This window comes from Phyllostomus hastatus, unplaced genomic scaffold (assembly GCF_019186645.2).
Source record: "Phyllostomus hastatus isolate PE091 unplaced genomic scaffold, TTU_PhHast_1.1 phas_scaffold_21, whole genome shotgun sequence".
Taxonomy (NCBI): domain Eukaryota; kingdom Metazoa; phylum Chordata; class Mammalia; order Chiroptera; family Phyllostomidae; genus Phyllostomus; species Phyllostomus hastatus.
In genome coordinates, this window is record NW_025334017.1 from 10,306,980 (window position 1) to 10,330,354 (window position 23,375).

Below are 23,375 nucleotides of genomic sequence, written 5' to 3' on the forward strand. Positions count from 1 at the left end.
TCATTTTACTAATGAAGAAAAACCTTAGAGATAAATTATTACATAAGATTAGCTAGTAAGTTATAAAATAGGAACTCAAAACCACTACTATATATATAAAATATTCTCCTATAACAATTCTATAAGAATCAAGATTTATAAGTTAATCTTGCCCTGGCTGGTGTGGCTCTGTGGATTGAGTACCAGTTTGATTCACAGTCAGGGCACATGCCTGGGTTGTAGGCTGGGTCCCCAGCTGGGGTGTGCAAAAGGCAACCAATGTTTCTCTCACACATCGATGTTTCTCTCCCTCTCTTCCCCTCTCTCAAGATAAATAAGTAAAAAAAATTTTAAATGTTAAGTCTTAATTTCATTCAATGCAAGCATTATGACCTTCTGCCACTTTTTAAAAAATAAAAACCAAATGAAAAAACAATAAATTGCATAAATCAGAAATAAAAAAGGAAAAAAGGGGCATTCTGACGTTTTTCATATGTGCCCACATTAATTAGTACCTTCTATTTATTTTTAGTGATTAAAAACAAATTCTTCATTCAGTCTCCTAAAAAAATATTTGAGTGCTTGCTACTAATCAGGTATAACCACAGACCATCTCAGTTGTCAAAGAGCTAAGGAGAGGAGACTCACTGGTAAATATAATTTCAACCTAATGTGAAAAATGCTCTAATGAGTACATGTAAGGGGACAGCTGATCCAAACCCAGCGGGCAGGGGGAGGCAGGTATACTGCTGGCAAGAAGACGAATAAAAGATGCATGCAAATCAGTTGGGTAACGCACCTACAGGGAGCTAGGAGAAGGTGCCAGGCAGTGTGTGTACAAACAGGCTTAAGAGTAATCAATAATGCTTATAGCACAAAAATGCAATGTCCATTCAATTTTAATTGTTACCTTTTATTATTTTACAATATAATTCAAAAAATGCCGTAACAGTTGGCTTAACTGCTCTAAGACCTGGAAACAAAAGAACACATATAATTAGAACACACAAACACCAAGGTATTATACCTACTTGTATCGAACCACTGCTACCAAAGCGATGTCATTTTTTTTTAAATAAGCAGATGTGTGGCAATGCAAAATAAAACACAAGCCTGTTAAAACAGAACAGTAAACTTTGTTTTAATGGCTATAGAAAGGAGGTGGTTTTGTTTTCTTTTTTCAACATGTCTGGTTCTGGCAGCAAGTTGTATTATGCATTTAAAGCAATACATGCCCTGAAAGCTTGTATTTTCATTTGTGCGTGTCACCTGAATCAGAACCCAGACACGTGAAAAAAAATGTCATTCTCAACACCCTCAATGTGCCTCCCTCCGGAAGGTCACAATGTTCATGAACTCAAGATTCTTGTTGGTGAAGCATTTTACAATATTTTTTCTCCAGTAACACTGGATGCTTTTAATTTTCTCTAAAAGAGAAGCAATGAAAATGCAAGAAAACCCTCTGGGGTCCAATCTTCACTTCACATTCTCCAAGTAGTAAAATAGCAGCTCTACATGTAGATGAAAAAGAATTTCAATTTCTTCCCATTAGTTTTTAATCATATGGGCATTAAAATTTATCTGGATTTAGTTGGATTTCAGAAAGGAACATTTTAGTTGCCAAATATTTCAGCAATACAATAAAGCATTACATATATGTATTTAGCACTTATCTACAAAAAATATATATGCATATGTATTTATATTTATTTATCTTACCTTCACTGAAGTTCTTTTTTTCTGGCTGGACATGAGAAACAAGATTAAATAGACCAATGCTGGCTTTGTTTCTTTATAAGTATTAATTTGAGTCTTTTTTCATTCAATACGACTGTGAGTTCATAATAAATTCACAAAGGCAATACAAGGAAACACCTACTGAACAGGCACCTGCCAAGCAATCCACGTGTTATGGTTCGACTCTACCAAATGGCACTATGGCATTATAGGCATCCAATTTTTATTTTCTTTTTCAAGTTTGTCAGTTCTTTACTCTTTTCTTTTCTAACAGAAGATAGTGTGTAATCACAAAATAAGGCCTACCAACAGCTGCTCCCATTACACAGTGGATGTAACTCTCAAGAGCTGGTACAAACCAAACAGAACAGCAGTCAAACTACATTTGGTCATGTTCAGTCTCACTGGCACTTTGCTGACATACATGTTTCCCTTTTTTCGAATGATTCTATGTTACTCTTATTAAAATGACAACAAATAAGATTGCAAAGACTTTGTAGGATTGTATTTTAAGGGGACTGCTACATTCAAATGAATATATTTTAATTCACAAAATGTCATTAGTAATGATCTTTCCATATACATGGTTGGCAAAATAAAAAAAAAGGCACAAAAGGGGATAATTAGAAATGTTGTCAACTCTCAGGAAAGAGTACCAAAGCAAGTATCTTTCATGAAGAAAAGCACATAAAAATGTTCAGTAATTCATGCACCACTTGAGCTAAAACAAAAACTTCTCTTCAGATAGGTCCTGAGGCTTCAGGAGAAAATGAGTTTTCCTAATCAAGTGCTTCATGTAAAATAAAATGTGAAGCTGCACATACTTATGTTTGGTTTAATTGTGGACCCATGTTTTTTAAAAGTGAGGCAATTAAACAAAGGAAAACAAAACCAAAATACCTTCATAAACAAAGCAACTCCACCTGTAGCCTGTCATTTTTACCATTTAGTGGGGCAAAATGTCCAATAAAATGTAAAATGCAGCATACGCAATCATGTAATCTAAAAACTTTTCATGATAACTTATTGCAAATTGCACTTGACAGTTCACCACAACAATGGAAAACTGGCCCCTTGTTCATTCACACAGTCCTCGCACCCCAAAGTAAAGTCACCAGTAAAACGATCTGGATAAAAAGTTTGCAGCTGTGCTCAGCCAGCTAGCCCCACCCTCTGGGTGGGAGCCGACCCGGGACACAGCTTTGTCCTGCTCCTTCGTGGGGCTCTCATCCTCAGGCAGGTAGTCGGGCAGCTCTGTGTTCTGTTCTACTTCCACGGCCATATCCTGGAATGGAACCAGCATCTGACAGAGAAAACACGTAAAGAGTTATTGCGAAATCAACATACTTGATAGATATATGTCAGATGTAAAAAGTCAACTTTCTTCTCATTCTAATCACCACAGTATTTATGTTCACAGGCTATATTCCTTTGAAAATGTCCCTCTTACATGAAGGTAGACCCAATTGCTGAGCACTATGTAGGCACATATAGGCAGAACCACACAAGAATAAATGTGCAACTTCCATTTCAAGACGATGGGGTTAGGCTGAAAAGGGAAAGGAGATTAAGAAGTACAAACTTCCAGTTACAAAGCCAGTCATGGGGAGGTAATGTATAGCTTAGGGAACGGGGTCAATAATATCTTCATGACTATGCACAGTGATAAATGGTTATTAGACTTATTGTGAGGACCACTTTGTGAAGTATATGAATGTTGAATCACTGTGTTGTACACCTGGCACTAACATAATGTTGTGTATCAACTATGATTAAAAATAAATTATAAAAATTTACAAATAAACAAACAAGACAAAAGCACATATCTGGCTACTGGGTGAGCTTCTGGAGGGCCTGTGAACCTCCTCATCCGTGAACGCAAATGGGCTGACACCATACAGGTTCATTCACCTATCACAAAGCTAATGGAAAGCAAGGGGCAAAGATTCCCTATGTATATATATATTTGCCCAAGAGTAGGACTGGACTTTTATTTTTTGGACTGGCAAGACTAAGGTTAGAAAGTATTTAAAAACCAAAGCAAGGAAGCCATATCTCCTCTATTTCCATGTATCAGCAAAACATCACCACTGGAAAAAAAAAAGTCTGAAATTCAGAAAATATAAGATATAAAAACAGACTTAAATCCACAAAAGCTCTTTTTGTATTTCTAAAAGAGTTAACTATTAACCAAGAAACACTGAGATAATGTGATCCAATCACATTCCTATATACTTTGCAACTATTAGTCTAGAAATACTGGCAATTGGCTAGCCATAACGAACAATCAGGACTCACAGTTAGATATAAAGAAACTACATAGCCCTGGCTGGTGTGGCTCACTTGGTTGTAGGTTGGAGTATTGTCCCATAAACCTAAGGGTCGCAGGTTCCATTCCTAGTTAGGGCATATACCTGGGTTGTGAGTTTGGTCCTGGTTGGGGCGTGGAGAGGCAACGGATCAATGTTTCTCACATTGATGTTTCATTCCCTCCCTTCCCCTCTCTCTAAAATCAGTATGTCCTCAGGTGAGGATAAAAAAATATTTTTTTAAAAAAGAAAACTATATAAGGCTTTTACCTCTTCTCCACTTTCACTTTTCACAACTTGCTGAGCCTTCATAACCTTGGTTGATGCTATTGCTGATGCCAAAGCCTAAGCCAGAATAAAAAGGGTCAAATTTGAAAACTGATTTGTTACCTGAAACCTCAAGCACATTCAAGCATTGAAAATACTAACCTCTGCTTTCAAATCTGAACGGATTCGTACCACACATCTTTGAACAGCCATTTGAAAAGTAAAGCTAATAACACCTTTAATTTTTAACAAAGCCTCTTCACAGAGATTTCTCCGAGACTGAAAAAGGAAAAGCAAATCGGTATTAAAATTGGCAAAATAATAAAAGGGAATAAATCAACTGAAACCACACTGAACTAGTCATCACATTTGGGCAGAGGTGGGGCACCACGGAGAACAGATGTCCCCATTTCAGTTCTACCATCTCACATGTGAGGGCACGGGAGAGTGGTGCTTAGTCAAGTTCACTCAATTTTGTAAGATTGACAGAAGAGTAATCCCTGCTAGATTTTTTCCAAGCTTCACTAATATTTGGTTTTAATTATTTTACCAAGAAGTTAGCCGATGTTAATTTAAATCTTAAAGCAAAAAGAAATAGTGCTGAAAAGTAGGCTCCTCCTGCTCAAGAGTGGGCAAACTATAGTCCACCAGCCGTGTTTGTAAATAAAGTTGACTGGACCATAACGTCTGAGGCTAGCTTCCTTCTACAGCAGAGCTTGTAGATGTAAGAGACCAGACGCCCTGCAAAACCTAAAATATTTACTATCTGGCCTTTTAAAGAACAAGTTTCCTGACCCCTGCTGTAGCTTAAAAACCTCTAGGGACAAATTCTAACAAACTAAAGTTAGAATTAGTGAGCATTCAGTGTTTGACTCTGTTTTCGAAAGCACTTGGTATTTATAAATATCACTGCATTTCTCACTAATGGCATTCATTCTCAAGGGTTACCAATATCCTCCTTTTGGTTCTCATTTTCCTCTAACAGCACAATATAACTAACATACACCTTTCAATGCATCTTTGACTCCTAATAATATACTACCCTGGTCTTCTACTTACACCACTGATTATTCCATCTCTGTCTCATCTTACTCCAAGGTCCAATGTTTAAAACCAAGAGATTTTCTTTCTATTTTGCCCTTAGTAGACTATTCTCATCACTTCCACATAAGCACAGACATATTCCAATATGATTTAATTTTCATTTGTCTACAGGTATACCCACTTAGATATCAAGTAGTCACCTCAAAGACAAAATCCAAAAAGAAAACAATAAAAAATAACTCGCTTCTCCTCATCCCTCCCTCTACCTCCAGCCCGGACATCAAGTCACCACCTGAACTTCCCTGTTTCTGTACTGAGACCAGGTTCTCATTTAGTACTTCTGAGGGGGCAGGAATCTGCAACCGAGCCCTGGTCTCTGAATCACATCCTAAGAAGCACTGCCTTCAAATTACCTGATTCATTCTTCTCCTCTATTAAATAAAATCGTCTTCACACTTATTCCCACATTCTTCAAAACAACCTATACCCTTGCAATCTCCCTACTTAAACCACTTTTTCACTACTTGTTACTATATTTCAATACCGTTCGGGCAAGGATCTGGGATACAGAGGTGCGCGGCAGGGCCCAGACCCACAGGGGCTCATCTGCTGCGCTGTTCCTGACTCTGCTCTGCTGCGTCCTGGGTTCTGTAAGGCCCCTTTAGGGGACTGGTCACCAACAGTCCATGTTTATCTCTTCCACATATCCAATACCAGGTAAACTTAAAAGTGAAGAAAAGTTTGCACAGTATATACAACATCAAAGTTAAAATACAAGTCTAACCTGATTCCTTATTTCAAATGTGAGAAAAGCCAAACATAGAAAAGTTAAGCAACTTGCCTAGCTTATGACAACAGACTGACACTAAATTACAACTATATGTGACAGTGAGAAACCAGATTCATGAGGCCCATTCATCTTTACTTTGACACAAATTAATACATTTGCAAAAGGCAAAGCCTGGGGGTTGCAGAGGGGTGGAAAATCCAATTTCAACATTTGATCTCAAGGATAGGCTATTTTCAGGTAAACCCGAGTTCTTCAACAGAGCAAACAGGGTCAAGAATTAGCCAGGGAGGGTGAATAACCTCTGGATTGGAAACAGGGTCTACATTAGGTTGAGAGAATCTTAAAAAGATGAAGTTACACTTTGGGCAAGGAGAGAGATGAGTCAAGGTTAACTCTGGCAATGAACAGAAGAGTGTGTTAGTGGTGTGTGTGTGCACCTCAATACACTGAAAAGGGTTAAAATCATATAGTATATGAAATGAAATCAGAAATCATTAATGGAAGAACATTTGGAAAATTCAGAAATATATGGAAATTAAACAAACTCCTAAATAACCAAGGCGATCACAAGAGAAATTAAAGAATAAAACGAAAACAGCACATATTAAATCTATGGGATGCAGAGAAAACAGTGCTTAGAAGGAACTTAATAACTATAATAAGTACATTAAAACATAAGAAATTCTCAAATCAATAACCTAATGTTCTATTCTAAGAAACAAGAAAAAGAGCGACTAAACCCAAAGCAAACAGAAGGAAGGAGAAAATTAAGATTAAAGTAGAGGAAAAAAGAAATAGAGAATGGTGGTGGGAAGGGAGGTAAAAAAATCAATAAAACCAAAAGTTGGTTCTTTGAAAAGATCAACAAAATTGATAAACCTTTAGCTAGACTGACCAAGAAAAAAAGAAACATGACTCAAATTACTAAAATCTGGAATAAAAGAGGGTATATTGTGACTAACTTTACCAAAACAAAAGGGTTATAAGTTAATACTATGAATAATTATGTGCCAACCATTAGAGAACCTCAGTGAAATAGACAAATACCTAGAAAGACAAAACTACTAAAACTGACTCAAGAAAAAAAAGAAAATGTAAACAGACTTATAACAAGAGACTGAATTAATAATCAGAAAAGCCCAGGACCAAATCACTTCACTGGTGAGTTTTACCAAATGTTTAGGAGAAGAATTAACACCAATCCTTCACAAACTCATCCAGGTACTTTCCCCCTCATTTTACGAAGATAGTATGACCCTGACCAAAACCAGAAAAAAGCACAGGAAAACAAATTATAAATTAATATCTCATGTGAATACAAATGCAAAATGTCTCAGTGCACCAGCAAACTGAATCCAGAGGCATATTGAAAAGATTATACATCATGACCAATTGAAATTTATCCTAGGAATGAAAAGATTGGTTCACATGGTATTTACAGAACTCAACTAAACAATAAAAAGACAAATAACAAGCAATTTAAAATTGAAGAAGGAATGAACAGATGCCCTGGCCAGATGGCTCAGTTGGCTGGAACATTATCCCATATACCAAAAGGTTGCAGGTTAAATTCCCAGTTAGGGCTCATACCTAGGTTGCAGGTTCAATCCCATCAGGTACGTACAGAAGGCAACCAATTGATCAATCTCTCCCTTAATCCCATAATCTCCCCCCCTAAAATCAGTAAACATATCTTTGGGTGAGGATTAAAAAAAAAAAAAAAAAGAATAGAAATTTCTCCAAAAGAGAAAATCCATGATAAAGATTTATGCAATAAACTCTAAATCAACCACTAAAAAATGGCCAATAACATGAAAAGATAGTAAACATCGTTAGTCATTAGGAAAATGCCAGTCAGAAGCACAGTAAAATATACTACTTCTCAGCTACTAGAATAGGTATTAAAACTTATTTTATACCCTGGCTGGTATGGCTCAGTGGATTGAATGCCAGCCAGCCTGTGAACCAAAGGGTCGCTGGTTCGATTCCCGGTCAGGGCACATGCCTGGGTTGCAGGCTAGGTCCCCTGTTGGGGATGTGCAAAAGGCAATGGATCAGTCGATGTTTTTCTCCCTCTCTTTCTCCCTCTCTTTTCCTTTCTATAAAAATAAAAATAAATAAAGTCTTTTTAAAAATACAGTTAAAATAGTAAATTTTATGCTATGTGTATTTTATCACAATAAAATATTGAAAAAAATTTAAAGAATATTTAATGTAATAACAATGTATTCTGGGGCTTATACCACCCAGATGATACCAATAGCACTAAGGCAGAGATAAGGGAAATGAAATATAGTGTTACGTCTTATACTATGCATGAAGTGATCTAGAATAGGCCTCCCCTTATTGTGATTTTGCTTTCTGCAATTCAGTTACCTGCAATGAACTACAGTTCAAAAATGGTAAATGGAAAACTCCAGAATAAACCATCCATAAATTGTACACCATTCTAAGTAACATGATAAAATTTTGTGCCATCCCGCCCCAACCCAAACACACACATAATTCATCCCTTTGTCCAGTATTTCCATGCTGTAAATGCTTACCTGCAGTAGTCCTCTTAGTTATTGGATCAACTGTCATAGTATCATAGTGCTTGGGTTCAAGTAACACTTATTTTACTCAACAGTGGCCCCAAAACACAAGAGTACTGAGGATGGCAATTCGGATATGCCAAAGAGAGGCCAAAAGTGGTTTCAATAAGTGAAAAGGTATATATGTATAGGAAAAAACACAGCATATATAGGGTTGGTACTATTCATGGTTTTAGGGCATCCACTGGGGGTCCTGGAACTTATCTCCCACAGATAAGTTAGAACTGTTGTAATATAATAAACCCTAAATCAACCAACAACGAAGGGAGGGAGAGATAGAGGGAGGCAAGGAGGGAAAGAAAACAAGGAGGGCAATCTTGGTAAAGTTCCATGTGCACTTCAAAAGAATTATTGTCTTGCTGTTGGGTGGGGTATTCTATAAATATCAATTAGGTTAAGTTGATTAGTGTTGAGTATCCTATACCCTTACTGATTTTCTGTATATTTGTTCTATTAACTGAGAGAGTAATATGCAAATCTCTAGCTCTAACCGTAGATTTGTCTATTTCTGTTTGCATTTCTGTCAGTTTTTGTTTTGTGTATTTTGAAATGCTAGTATTAGAGCATAGATATTTAAAATTTTAACGTCCCTTGATTAACGAACCTCTTTAGCACAAAATGCTCCCCTTTATCGGTATAAAATACTAATATTAGGACTTATTCTTAAAGACTGTTAGCAGGTGCCACTGAGAAAACTAGTTAACATGATTCCTCTTCCCATCTTATGAACCACGTTTATAAAAATCTTACCGTATCATCAAGACCATCTATATGCAAAACCACTGTTTTGGCACGTTTGTTTGTAGTCCCCAGAAAAAACTGAGCTTTCCTTCGACGTGAGTTCATTTCATTGAAACTATCACTATCTGCCATATTGGAAGATTGAAGAATGTCATAGATTTCAGAGGCCAGCAGTTTTGTTTCTCCTGGAGTTGTAGTCCTTGAAAAGAAACATATAAATTAATAAATTAGTACTGTCACTTTTACTGACTCTGTAATTTTATTCCTCAAGTTTGCAAAGCCTTGTTTTCTTCATTCTGCTTTGTTCAATTTAAAATACCAGTAAATCCTGGACTAATCAGTAATGTAGAAAAAGCATTTGGTCTATAATAAAGTCTTCTCATTTCATTTTACACCCACGGTTCATTAAGATTCAAAACTCATCACTACAGTGGTATAAAAGCACATTTAATCGAAATCATTAATTAAGTATGAAATCGACTAGATCAGGATATAACAAGTCCCTGGATTAACACTAAAATTTAACTTGCAATTTGAAAGTGTCTGACCTTCAAGAAAATACAACAGAGTTCCAGCCAAGATGGAGGTGTAGGTAGAAACCCTTCGCTTCCTCGCACAACCAAAAGGAGGATAACAACCAATCTAAAATCAATAAACAACCAGAAGTGCCAGAAAATCAAACTGCGTCGAACTCCAACAACCACGGAATAAAGAAACAGTCAAACAGAACAATCAGACCAGTAAGGTGGCAAGTGGAGAGAAACAGTGGCAAGGTGGCAGACCTACAGGCAGGGCTGGCTGAGAAACTGGGCAGGGCAATGACTGTGTGGGCCCGGCTGCCTGCAGACAGGCAGTGGGCTGCGTGGGCAGGGCAGTTGCTGTGGCGGGAGAAACTCCCAGTCTCACAGGAGAGTTCAGTGAAAAGTGAGCAGATGAAGTGCATAGTTACCTCTCTCGCCCCTCCCCCACAAGCAGCGCCACAGCACAGCAAGGAGGGTTGTCCTGCCCAGGTGAATACCTAAGGCCCCTCCACCTTACAACTTACAACAGGATCCCGGAACAAAGAAATAGGGCCAAAATGAAAGAATGGAACAAAACTTCAGAAAGAGAGCTAAACAATGAGGAGACAGCCAACCTATCTGATGGAGAATTTAAAGCCCTGGTAATCAAAATGCTTACAGAACTGAGTGAGCTTGGTCAAAAAATAAAAGAACAAATGAAAGATACCCAAAGTGAAATAAAGCAAAATATTCAGGGAACCAAGAGTGACAGGAAGGAAACCAGGACTCAAATCAACAATTTGGAACAGAAGAAGGAAATAAACATCTGACTGGAACAGAATGAAGAAACAAGAATTTTAAAAAATGAAGAGAAACTTTTGAACCTCTTTGACAACTTGAAATATTTCAATATCCGAATTATAGGGGTGCCAGAAGGAGAACAACAACAAGAAATTGAAAACTTATTTGAACAAATAATGAAGAACTTCCCCAATCTGGCAAAGGAAATAGACTTTCAGGAAGTCCAGGAAGCTCAGAGAGTTCCAAAGAAGTTGGACCCAAAGAGGAACACACCAAGGCACATCATCATTAAATTATCCAAGATTAAAGATAAGGAGAGAATCTTAAAAGCAGCAAGAGGAAAGGAAAGAGTTACCTGCAAAGGAGTGCCCATAAGGCTATCAGCTGATTTCTCAAAAGAAACCTTGCAGGCAAGAAGGGGCTGGAAAGAAGTGTTTGAAATCATGAAAGGCAAGGACCTACATCCAAGATCACGCTATCCAGCAAAGCTATCATTTAGAATGGAAGGGTAGCTAAAGTGCTTCCCAGATAAGATCAAGTCAAAGGAGTTCATCATCACCCAGCCCAACGTTAAAGGGACTTACCTAAGAAAAAGGAAGATCAAAAATATGAAAAGTAAAATGACAACAAACTCACAACTATCAACGAAGGAACCTAAAAAAAAAAAAAAAGAAAAAGAACGAAAACAAAAACTAAGCAAATAATTAGAATAGGAATAGAATCAGAGAAATGAACATCACATGGAGGGTTTTCAGTGGGAAGGAGGAAGGGAGGAATGGGGGGAAGGTACAGGAAAGAAGAAGCGTAATTGGTAGGCATTAAACAGATGGGGAGAGGCCAAAAATGGTATAGGAAACAGAGAACTCAAACAACTTACATGTACAACCCATAAACATGAACTAAAAGCAGAGAAAGCTGGAGGGTGGGGGAGTGCAGGGTGGAGGAGGAATAAAGGCAGAAAAATTGGGAAAACTTTAATAGCATAATCAATAAAGTATACTTAGAAAAGAAGAAAATACAACATAAAAATCCAAAAGGAGAAAACAAATTGGATCATTCATATTAGTTATTTCAAGAGATTTCTTAGCAAATTCAAACTGATTGTTTCTTAATTTGCATTTTTGCATACCTTTCACAAAGCATGTATGTACCATAAAACCACAATTCAGACAATTTTCATTCTTAAACTTTCCAGTCCTGCTATAGCTCCTCACATAAACATGTAGTGCCATGCTATCCAACAGAACATTCTAGACTGAAGAAGTCTATACCCACAGTGTTTACTCACATGAGGCTACTGAGTACTTGAAATGTTTCTGTCAAGTGCAACTAAAGACTTGAATTTAATTTACTTTTAATTAAATTTAAATAGCCACATGAGGCAAGTGGCTACCATACTGGACAGCACAGGTCTAATAATTAATTAGTTGAATTGAATGAACAATAAGTACATATAACTGTAACAAATATTCCTCATCTCATCTATAAAAGGGCTCAATTAAATCCAAATCCTTTAGCATACAGTCAAGGCCTTTAAAATCTGACCTCTACCAAACACCGACTCATTGTGATCTTTTATAAATGCCTCTCCATCAGCTTTCAAACTCAGCTCCACCACCATCTTCTTTACGAAGCCTCCTCACCCCATTCATCCCTCTGCATTCAAAGTACTATGCTTGTACTTGACTACTAATTTTAATTTTCTACTTCTTTCTCTTCAAGAATAGGGGTATATTCTCTCTGTACCTTCCACAAAACCTAAATAAAACTTTTTGCAATCTATTTGTTTATTGAATAAGAATACTTCAATTTCTGATATTCAGTCTGTACACACTCTAAGTATAAAGACCTTCGATTCTATAGGTGCTAATCTGGCAATTTTCTAGGCCCCCAATTTATTATATCAGGTGCTTTTTTGACCCTCTGTTGACCACAGAGATCAATTACTTTGAATGATTTTGCCTCTGTGTTACAGGAAGCTATGAAAAACACTATTTTTTTAGGACGTCTCAACACTTTTCAGATAGCTGTTTTATGGTTTATTCAAAAGGTTAGTGCAGTTCTGAAATAGTTTAAATACTAGCCAACCATAAGTTGTAAAAAGTATGAGGACACGGGCTAGAGGCACTCATGAATTTGAGAGGAAAAAAACTACCTGAGTGACTATTTTCTCAATTCCCCCAAGGATGGTATAGAGATAGAACCATTCCAGAGTCACAGGAGAGAGGATAACCTGTACATCTAATGGGTTCCTTAGGCTTCCGGGCTTACTTCTCTCATAAACCTGTTCTAGTGGCTTCCTTATTAATAGCAACAAAGTGAGGGGAGAAACTGCCATTTGTTAATAGAAACAACTGGCAAAGGTGATACATGTGCATTTATGATTGCCTGTACAGTTATGGAGGCTACTCACACTTTCAATTAGAAAGCTGAAGCCCTGGCTGGCGTAGCTCAGTGGATTGAGCGTGGGCTGGGAACCAAAGTGTCCCAGGTTCGATTCCCAGCCAGGGTACATTCCTGGGTTGCAGGCCATAACCCCCAGCAACCGCACATTGATGTTTCTCTCTCTCTATCTCCCTCCCTTCCCTCTCTAAAAATAAATAAATAAAATATATTTAAAAAATGTTAAAAAAAAAGAAAGCTGAAAATGTACACAAAAGTATAGTTCATCGATAGAGTCATACATGCTATGCCTACTTAGATAAGCAAAGCACTTACAAATGAGAGACTAGCAAAAACAGTTAAATGAAATAAATACTCCTGCCACCACCATTTCAACTTCCTTATTTCACAGTTCCAAAGTTTCATCATTTTCATACAGTGATAAAATTCTTTCTGAAAGACTTCCAATTTCTATCTGTTTAAAACCAAAAGATTTTAAAGAATAACATAGTCAAATCAAAGTGACGGTGTCTCATTATTATTTTAAGTATGTTCTTCTGGTATACCTCATAGGACTCAATTTTATTGCTGCCATTTCTATGAAACAGTGAGAATACCCAGATCTCTCTTAAAACTATGTTAAATTTTATCTTAGTCAAAATGAGATTTACAAAATCATGTAAGCAAAAATAAATTACAAACCAAGTTACTTCTTGATCTGCACACTATGTGAAGTATCCCAAATACCTATACACATTGCTGATCAACAAATCAATTATAAATTATTATTCTCTTATTTTAAAAATATGCTTTTAAAGCCAAAAAGAAAAATACAAGGGCATTTATAGATTCAAAAGCTATCTTAGTCTTTTTTAAATAAAACAAAATTCCTGCTAAAATACTATGATTCAAAACATTCGAGTAGAAAATGTCTAGTGTTATATGGTACATCTGGCCATAAATGTTAGAGAGAATGTATAATTAAACAAGTATTAATTGCCCTAATATTTCTAGGCAAGTGAAAATTGAGAGCTGATTAATGCCCTGGATTTAGTTCAGTCTTTAAAATTTGACATCAGAAAAGAAAAAATCTTGAAAGGCTCCTTCATCTAGTAATTGTAATTTTTCTCTCAGTAATTTACTATTTCATAATGAAGTATATTGACTTCTCACCACTTTTCTAATTAGTTTCCTGTATTGAAAAGGTTCAAAATGTCATTCATAAAATGTAAGTAAAAGGTGAATTCTGACCTTTATTATATAGTGAAAATAATTTTCATGCTAAATATTAGCACAATATTTCCTATAGGTCATACACAGCAATTCACTCTAATTCTAGATGCTGCTAATAACATTTTATATTGCCCATAAAGGCCAGTTGAGACTTCCATATACTTTGTGAAAGCAATGAATGTACATACTATTTTACTGTTAGTGACTTGCTATCATCTTTTGAAAAACTTCACAATGTTTTCTTTAGGAACTAGCTTTCAATTTTTCTTTCCTGTGTTATTTGCTAAGGAAAAGTGTTTTGGTAACATTTATGCAACCCAAAAAATCATCCTTCATCTGTTAACCCAAAACAATCTTACTTAAAAAGGGTTCTAAGAAGGACGTCAACAGCTCTGTTTAGGTAACAATGAAGTCTAAGGCAGGGAAATTATGATACTTGAGCCAGCACCCTTTAATTTACACATTATCTCTGGCTGCTTAAGCAGTTTGCAACACAGATCGTCTGTCTGGCAATGCCAAAAATGATTTACTATCTGCCTTTTTACAGAAACAAAAATTGCTAACATCTGTTTTAAATAATTACAATAAGAAAAAAAAAGAAAGACACTGAAAATACTACAAAGGATGTGGAATATAACTGCAGCCATTTAGAATGAAGTTGCAGGAAAATGGTTCCCGATATATTAAGAAAACTACAGCAGGCCCTCAAACATCGTATCATTCAATGTTCTTTTGTTATAATGTCGATGAGATGTTGTAGGAACTTACCTCTTGTTTAAACCAATTAATCTAAGGTAAAATTGGTTGTTAATATGTGGATGTTAAAAGAGTACTTACTTACTTACTGTACTGCTATTGTTTCCATATTTTATATGATAGGTTGACATCTGACTTTTCAAAAACACATAAAAATCAAGGCAAAATGGGACATCATTTTCAAGAATCTCAAAAAAACAAAAGGGTGAGCCACAGATACAACCTCGTTATCCTTTAAGTATCAAAGTTATGGGAAAAGTTTTCAACATGAAAGAAAATTTGAGCCTTTCTTGAGCAATTTACTTGAGAATAAACTTCAACCAACCAAGAAATGAGTGGGAGAACTTCAGCAAAATGACTGATGATGAACATTTTATATAGTTAACTGTAGATCTAAGTTTAAGTCAAAGGTGGGAAAGAGAATGAAAGAATATCTAAATGTTCTGATAAAGTAGAATAATGCAACTTAAAGGAAGGAGATGGGAGAAGAAAAGAGGAAAATGAAAAAAACCTCAATGACTATGGAACACATTAATAGTGGGAGTCAAAGGATTACCATTAAAAACTAAAAACCAAGACAGTGGAAGTTTAATTAAGAAAACAATCAACTGAGAACATTTTTTAACAGTGTAAGTACAAAAGCAACCACTATAACAATAAGATAAGTATTTCTATCAGGAATTTTCAAAATAAAACATCATGTAGAGAAAAACTATTATAACTTAATATACAAGTGCAACAAAAATGAATTAAAATGAAATATATTGGTCAGTAAATATAAATGGACTTAAAAAAGATTTTCGATTTGACTCATAAAACAGGGCACAGTTAAAACAAAGTGACTCAGAAATAAAGGAACAGGAAAAATGTAGAAATAATGGGAACCAGGTTGTGTGCCAATGTCAAACAAAGTAGAATTCCAACCCCAAATCCAAGCAGCAAACACGACAAGGGGTACTTTTTGTTTAATCCTAAAAAATAGACTTCACTCTGAAAAGATATATATAAATATAAAAATTATGAACATACATGAACTAAATACATATAGAGAAAGAACGATAAAGTTAAATGGTAAAGCACATGTTAAGATGTTAAAATCTGGGGAATCAAATGTAGGGTATTGAAGTATAGCTGTACTCTTCTACAGCTTTTCTGTAAGTCTGATATCGTATATGTAAATGAAAAGATAAATGGCATGATGGGTTTTCTTCCTTTTTGTAATTTTTAGTTTTTAAAAATAAACTACATACTACATACTTGCAATAAGATTTTAAAAGGATATTCTAAAAGGTAAAAGAACACAGAAAAAAAGGCATAAAGAAATAAAAGCACATGCTTATCATCCAAGATTTTAACAAAAGGAATAGACCACCATTTATTATTTTAAAGTCTAGAATTTTAGGAAGTTCTCCAGATTAAATGAGATTTTAAAGTTGTGATGCCACATTTTATTAAAGTGTTTTTATTTATAGTATCCTTAATGTTAGATATTCACAAGTACTTATATAAAATGCATCTTATATCAGAATTTTCTCTTTACCTAGAGATTCAGGACTAAAAATAAAATGTAAAAAGGTTCTAACCTCTAATGACAAGATTTTATTTATGGAAGAGATTAAAATTAGGACATAATGCCAGATTTGTTCTGAGTGACAGAGAACTTCAAATTCTCTTCACAATTAAAGAACCGAAAGTAACAGTCCAATTGTTGAAATCAAGCCAATTGTTGATCTGTAAGCACCACTCAACACAAGTAAAACCTGCTATTGAATAACACATTAAAAATCTCAGCAACATCCTGCAGCAAAATGTAATATGGTGATTAAAGGGTGTAACTTTGAGTATGCAGAATTTCCCCTATTTTATAAAATGTTCTTCTCTGCTTCCTATGTGAAGAATAACCTCCATGCTCCCTACCTACTTTAGCTTTTCAGTCTCCCCTTTGATCACTGTCAAATGGAAAGTTTCTCTTCAAAGCAGCATCTCTTCACAACAGATTTTCCTTGTTCTGTGGCTCTTTCTGGGATATGGGAAGATCTATTTTATACTTCCTTAGTTGCATAATTCCAAACATTCATAGCTAAATTTCTCCCTAAGTCAGAACTCTTAAACAGAGAGATCCTGTATGAATCACAGCATGACTGGCTGACTGTCACATCAAGGAAAAACAACTTGAGTACAGAACACTGATCATTTGTGCTACAGCTTATCAAGTTGACCCACATAAAAATGGGATGCCAAATCCAGTCTTAATGTTTACAAGCCAAAATACACACTTTTAACATTCAAACATACAAACTTCTAAAATGGTTATTATGGTAAACAGAGGTGACTTTTTAAAAGCTTGAAAGGCAACCTTCAAATCTGAGATCTCTAATAGCCAAATGACCTGAAAAATATACATGAAAACTATTTTATCATACCTCTTTGAAAGGGCTATAGGACCAACTATAATAATGTAGAGTACAACAGATGTACATTTGTTTTACTAGTGGAGGAGCCAGCAACAATTACCACATTGGTCTAGCAAAAATACTTTATTTGAATTGAAAAGGTAAGCCACTAGTGTCAGCCATGAAGATACAATGCTTGGATCTCCCTTTAACAAACACATATGACTTACAGCTGCAGAAGTCCACGAGTAGAGCCACCAAATGTGGTGGCTTTGAGATTCATTAAGCCCACCTTTCAATCCCATTCCAAGGCCTACCTCTTCCAGGGCAGGCCCAAGCCAAAGACCGAATCATGGGGGCACCAGGGTGTGGCTATTTCTGTCTAATGAGAACTCACCTTACAGGGCAAACCTTGCTTTGGAGCTCCCCACTGTGTTAGCAGTCCAACTTGCATTGCAATCTGAGACCCTCCTCGCCCCATTCAGATGTCAATGTGCATTGTAGACTGAAGACTGTAGTCCAACCTTACTTCATCCTCCTTTATCTTACAGACCTTACCCCTCAATAAACCTCTTCTATTTCTTAATGCATCTTTGCTGCCCACAATAACCTACACTGACAAACCACTTCTCTTACAAAGATACATATTGACTTCCTCCTATGTTTTCTTTTATTTCTATTACAAAATATAAATAAAATAGCCTAATATAAATAAATAGCCTAAAATACATTAGGCTATTTCAGTGGTCCCAAGTTTTCCCCCTTTGCACCCCTCCAACCACCACCCCCCACTTCCTCAGGCAAGCCTCACACACTGTTCATGTCCATGGGACATGTATATGAGTTTTTTGACTTCTCCATTTCCTACACTGTACTTTACATCCCCATGGCTATTCTGTAACCACCTATTTGTACTTCTTAACCCCCTCACCTCTTCACCCATTCTCCCACAACCCCGCTCATGTAGCAACCATCAAAAAATCCTCCATATCCACAAGTCTGTCTCTGTTCTTATCTGCTTAGTTTTCTTTTTATTTTCTTTAAAGATTTTACTTATTTATAGACAGAAGGGAAGGGAGGGAGAGGAATAAATTTATTCATTTTCAGAGAGGATAAGGGATAGAAAAAGAAAGGGAGCGAAAACATCAATGGGTGAGAGAAACATCAGTCAGTTTCCTCCTGTTTGCCCCCAAATGGGGACCTGGCCCACAACCCAGGCTTGTGCCCTGACAGGGAATGAAACCAGTGACCTTTTGGTTTGCAGACTGGAGCTCAATCCACTGAGCTACACCAGCCAGGACTCATCTAATCTCTTAACATTTCAAATTTTTACCACATATTTTCAACTTCAATAACTATACCTATTATAGAAATACATAACCTTCTAAGTTCATCATATGGATAAAAGAGCCCTAAAGAAACATCCATATTATGTTTAAACCTTTCACTGTATCCAATTGCATTAAATGTGGCAGTTCAAAATAGTTAATTACAGGGCATTTAAGTATACTACAAACAAGAATAATGCAACATTCTATTTTACACAACACTTTACAATTTACAAAGCATTTCTACATACATTATCCCACTAGAGTCTCAATTACTTTGCAAGTGTTACTTATGGCTTATAGATAAGGAAACTGGTGGGCAAAAAAATTATTTGTCTCAAATCAGAACTAGAATCCGAATCTTTACTAATGGGAATTGGCTTCAAACCATAGGAATGATGAACACAGTTGATGGCAGTCAATAATCTGTTATTTATTCCTAATGGTCACCTGAATAAAAACAAGAAAAACTTCAATCTCTATCTTGTCATTATCAAAGATCAAAGGACCAAAGAACTAGTCTATCAGGTAGCTGACCCCATGAAAACAAATAGTTAAGTAATCTGTAAAAAATGAGACTAACAAAATAAAATTTATCTAGAAGCCAAGAACACTAAATAAGAAAAAAAAAAGACAAAACAACAAATCACTGCCTTGGAGGTCAGTTTAGATGATTCTTCACTGATATAATTTAGTTTGGAGCATTTGGCAACTACATAAGAACTACTGTGACCACTCAAGACAAAGAAACTTTAAGGTAAGTTTTAAAACATCAAATTAAGTGATTACTTAAGTTTTAAGGGCAGTCATCTCATCATATACAATCAAGATACAGAGTAAACTAAAAATGAAGCCTCAGAAAGCTTACCTTTTTCCTTCCAGACACAGTGGAAATATCAAAACACTAAGTCTTCAATTTCTAGCCTCTACAAAGAAATCAGCAAGGCCTAAGAAAGGAGCAAACCAGATATCCCCAGAGGCAACACAGCTGAAGGACCACAGATAAGTAACAGCCTCTTAGTATTTTCCTCACCCATAAAAATGTTGTCAAACCAACCTCAAAAAGTTGTAAGTAACAAAATGAGACAATAAATACGGTATTAAAATCTTAGTAAGATTTAAGATACAATTATAAATCACCCATTAGCTAAAATTCAAATTTAACAGCTCTAAGTAGGAAGCAGTGAATGACAGTCAGGGAAATCTCATCAGAGGCCCTTTTTGCTATGATACTGATTTTTTTAGTAGGACTGGGATGGAGTAACAAAATTTTGTACTGCATATTTCCAAATGTGATTACTCACCTGTGTGGCTGTGCTAACAATTCAATTTACTTTACAAATCTCACATGAGATAAGAATTTCTCTTCTTAAAAAATATTTGTTAAGTACAGTGTTTACCAACATTTCAATTAAAATCTGAACATTTTCATAAGGACTATTATTAAAACATGTTTAAGAATAATAAGAATATCGACCAACACAACATGTTTGGACATGAAACCCATATCAGAATAAAAATTTCAATGAAATTATACATTAACAATCAATACACATTTCACAAGAAGATTCATGTTTCTACTGCATCGGGAGACACTATTGTACTTACTTCTGTATAACGTTTTGCAAACTTAACATCATACCAAGTTCTCCCTGCATCTTTTCTCTGTTAGCACGGCATTCCGCCAAGTATCGAAGAGCCTACAGCAGAAACAGTAACACATTAAGTCACATGTCCAGACTATTCAAAATTAAACCCACAACTAATTTATTGCAAGAGAAAAAAAAAAACAGAAAAACAGCTTTTTGTTTTTAGAATCAATTGGTTTTGAAGTGTTTAGAAACTCTTCTTTAAATGTGATAATCAGAGCAGTCCCCTTGGGGAGAAATGATCCTTTGAGCTGAAGCAGCTGATTCTGCTCTTTGAAATGAAGGTTCCTAACTTATCTGCAAGGTCAAATTTAGTTTGTTCTGGCTTTATTTTCACCACTTCATCTTGTGAAGGATACAAGGAATGATATTTCATTTATTAATTTCAGGAAGTAGTCCCCACAGCCATCATGCTTTTCACATTTAAATTAAAATAAATTGTTGACGGGTACAAACCACACAACCACCTTTATGGAATCGAATGCTTCTAGTTTTACAATTCACCTTTAAAATGTCTCTCTTTGTTTTTTCTTTCTTTTTTTTTTAACTGAAAAGCAGAAGGTGAACTCACCTCACTAATTTCTACTTTCTAAGTTCAATTTTTCTAGGGTGCTATCTTTATAAAGTACATTTTGCAAGTATTTCCTTTAGAGACATTCTGATACAAAAAACCCCCTCAAAAACCCAAAACTATAAAATTTGTAATGTCTGACATCTGATTAAAAATTAATAAGTAGCCCAGGCTGGTGTAGCTCAGTGGACTGAGCACAGGCCTGCAAACCAAAGGGTTGCTGGTTCGAGTCCCAGTCAGGGCACATGCCTGGGTTGTGGGCCAAGTCCCCAGCTGGGGGCACATGAGAGCAATCACACACTGGTGTTTCTCCCTCTCTCCTTCTCTTTCCCTTCCCCTCTCTCTAAAAATAAATAAATAAAATCTTTTAAAAAAATTACCAGGTATAAAAAGCATGAAAATGTAATCCATAACCAGGAAAAAAATCAATAAAAACAAACCTACAAATAACAAAGATGGAATTAGAAAAATAAGAAAATTAGAAAATAAAACAGCTGTTATAATATGCTCTAGCCCTGACCAACATGGGTCAGTTGGTTGAAGTGTAGTCCCATAACCAGAAGGTCACCAGTTCGATTCTTGGTCAGGGTGCATGCCCAGGCTGCAGACTCAATCCCCATTTGGGGTATGTGCAAAAGGCAGCCAATCAGTGTTTCTCACACTGAAGTTTCTCTCTCTCTCCCTCTCCCCCTCTCTCTCAAATGAGAATATAATAAACCTTTAAATTAATATATTCCTGGCTGGCGTAGCTCAGTGGATTGAGCGTGGGCTGTGAACCAAAGTGTCACAGGTTCGATCCCCAGTCAGGGCACATGCCTGGGTTGCAGGCCACAGCCCCCAGCAACCGCACACTGATGTTTCTCTCTCTTTCTCCTTCCCTTCCCTCTCTAAAAAATAAATAAATAAAATATTTTAAAAAATTAATATATTAATTATGCTCCATATGCTCAAGGATGAGTAAAAAACAAAAATATGAGCACAGTGAGGAAAAGCTAGTAGATATTTGAAAGACCCAACGGTAACTTCTAGAGGACAAAAACATACTATCTGAAATGAAAAGCATCCTGGATAAGATTAATAGCATATTAGACAGTACAGAAAAAAAGATCAGTAAGCTTTTTTTTTTTACTACTTTTTTTTTTAGATTTTATTTATTTATTTTTAGAGAGGGAAGGGAGGGAGAGAGAGAGAGAGAGAGAAACATCAATGTGCGGTTGCTGGGGGTTATGGCCTGCAACCCAGGAATGTACCCTGGCTGGGAATCGAACCTGGGACACTTTGGTTCCCAGCCCGCACTCAATCCACTGAGCTACGCCAGCCAGGGCTTTTTAAGATCAGTAAGCTTTAAAACGCAAGGAAAACTACCCAAAATGAAGCATTGGGGAGGGGGGGAGACAAATAAAAGAAAAAAGAAGCATTGCAACAGTGACCTGTGGGGTGACATGAAAACCTAACATTCATGTAACTGAAGTTTCAGACAAGTAAGAGGAAGGAGACAGGAAACACTTGAAAAAGTAATAAATGACAATTTCCCCCAAATTTATGAAAACTATTAACCCACAGCTCAAAGAAGCTCAACAAATCCCAAACAGAACAAAATAAAAAGACAGCCATCCATTTCAGGCACATCATAATCATTGGCTGAAAACCAGTGATAAACTCACAAAAGCCAGGAAAAGGCATTATATAGGCTGGGACAAACGTAAGAATTACCAAAGTCTTCTTATTAGAAATCATATGGGCCAGACAAGAAACACCTTTAGAAAAAAGCAAATCCACAATACAAAACATGTTGAAATTCCTCAGGCAGAACAAAAAGGACACCAGTGAAAATATGAATCAATATGAAAGGACTAAAAAACACCAGAAATGGTAAATATAAGGATAAATATAAAATACGTTTGATTTAAAATTTTAATCTCCTTAAAAGGTAACTGTTTAAAGCAAAAAATACTGTAGATTTTTTAAAAAGATTTAATTTACTTACTTTTAGAGAGAGGGGAAGGGAGGGAGAATGAGAGGGAGAGAAACAACAATGTGCAAGAAATACATGGATTGGCTGCCTCTTGCATGCCCCCAACTGGGGACCCAGCCCACAACCCACACATGTGCCCTGACCAGGAATGGAACTGGTGACCTTCCAGTTCACAGGTGGGCACTCAATCCACTGAGCCACACCAGCCAGGGCTGTGGATTTTTTAACATATGTAAAGTGTATAACAAAAAATAGCACAAAGGACAGGTGGGAGAAATGGAAATACACCGTTGTATGCTTCTAACATTATACAGAAGTGTGTGATT

General features: G+C 36.1%; 1 protein-coding gene across 2 annotated transcripts in view; it reads right to left on the reverse strand.

Annotated features, from left to right (window-relative positions):
• Positions 1–860: 860 nt before the first annotated feature.
• ARMC1 (armadillo repeat containing 1) overlaps positions 861–23,375 on the reverse strand; it is a 31,049-nt gene continuing 8,534 nt past the window's right edge. For both annotated transcript variants that reach the window (XM_045861461.1, XM_045861460.1), the window contains exons 3-7: positions 20,463–20,554; positions 9,471–9,660; positions 4,455–4,571; positions 4,296–4,370; positions 861–3,019 (exon numbers count right to left, since the gene is read on the reverse strand). In XM_045861461.1, coding sequence (XP_045717417.1) covers positions 2,828–3,019; positions 4,296–4,370; positions 4,455–4,571; positions 9,471–9,660; positions 20,463–20,554 — 666 coding nt within the window. In that variant the 3' untranslated portion in view covers positions 861–2,827. The remainder of the gene's footprint in view (positions 3,020–4,295; positions 4,371–4,454; positions 4,572–9,470; positions 9,661–20,462; positions 20,555–23,375) is intronic.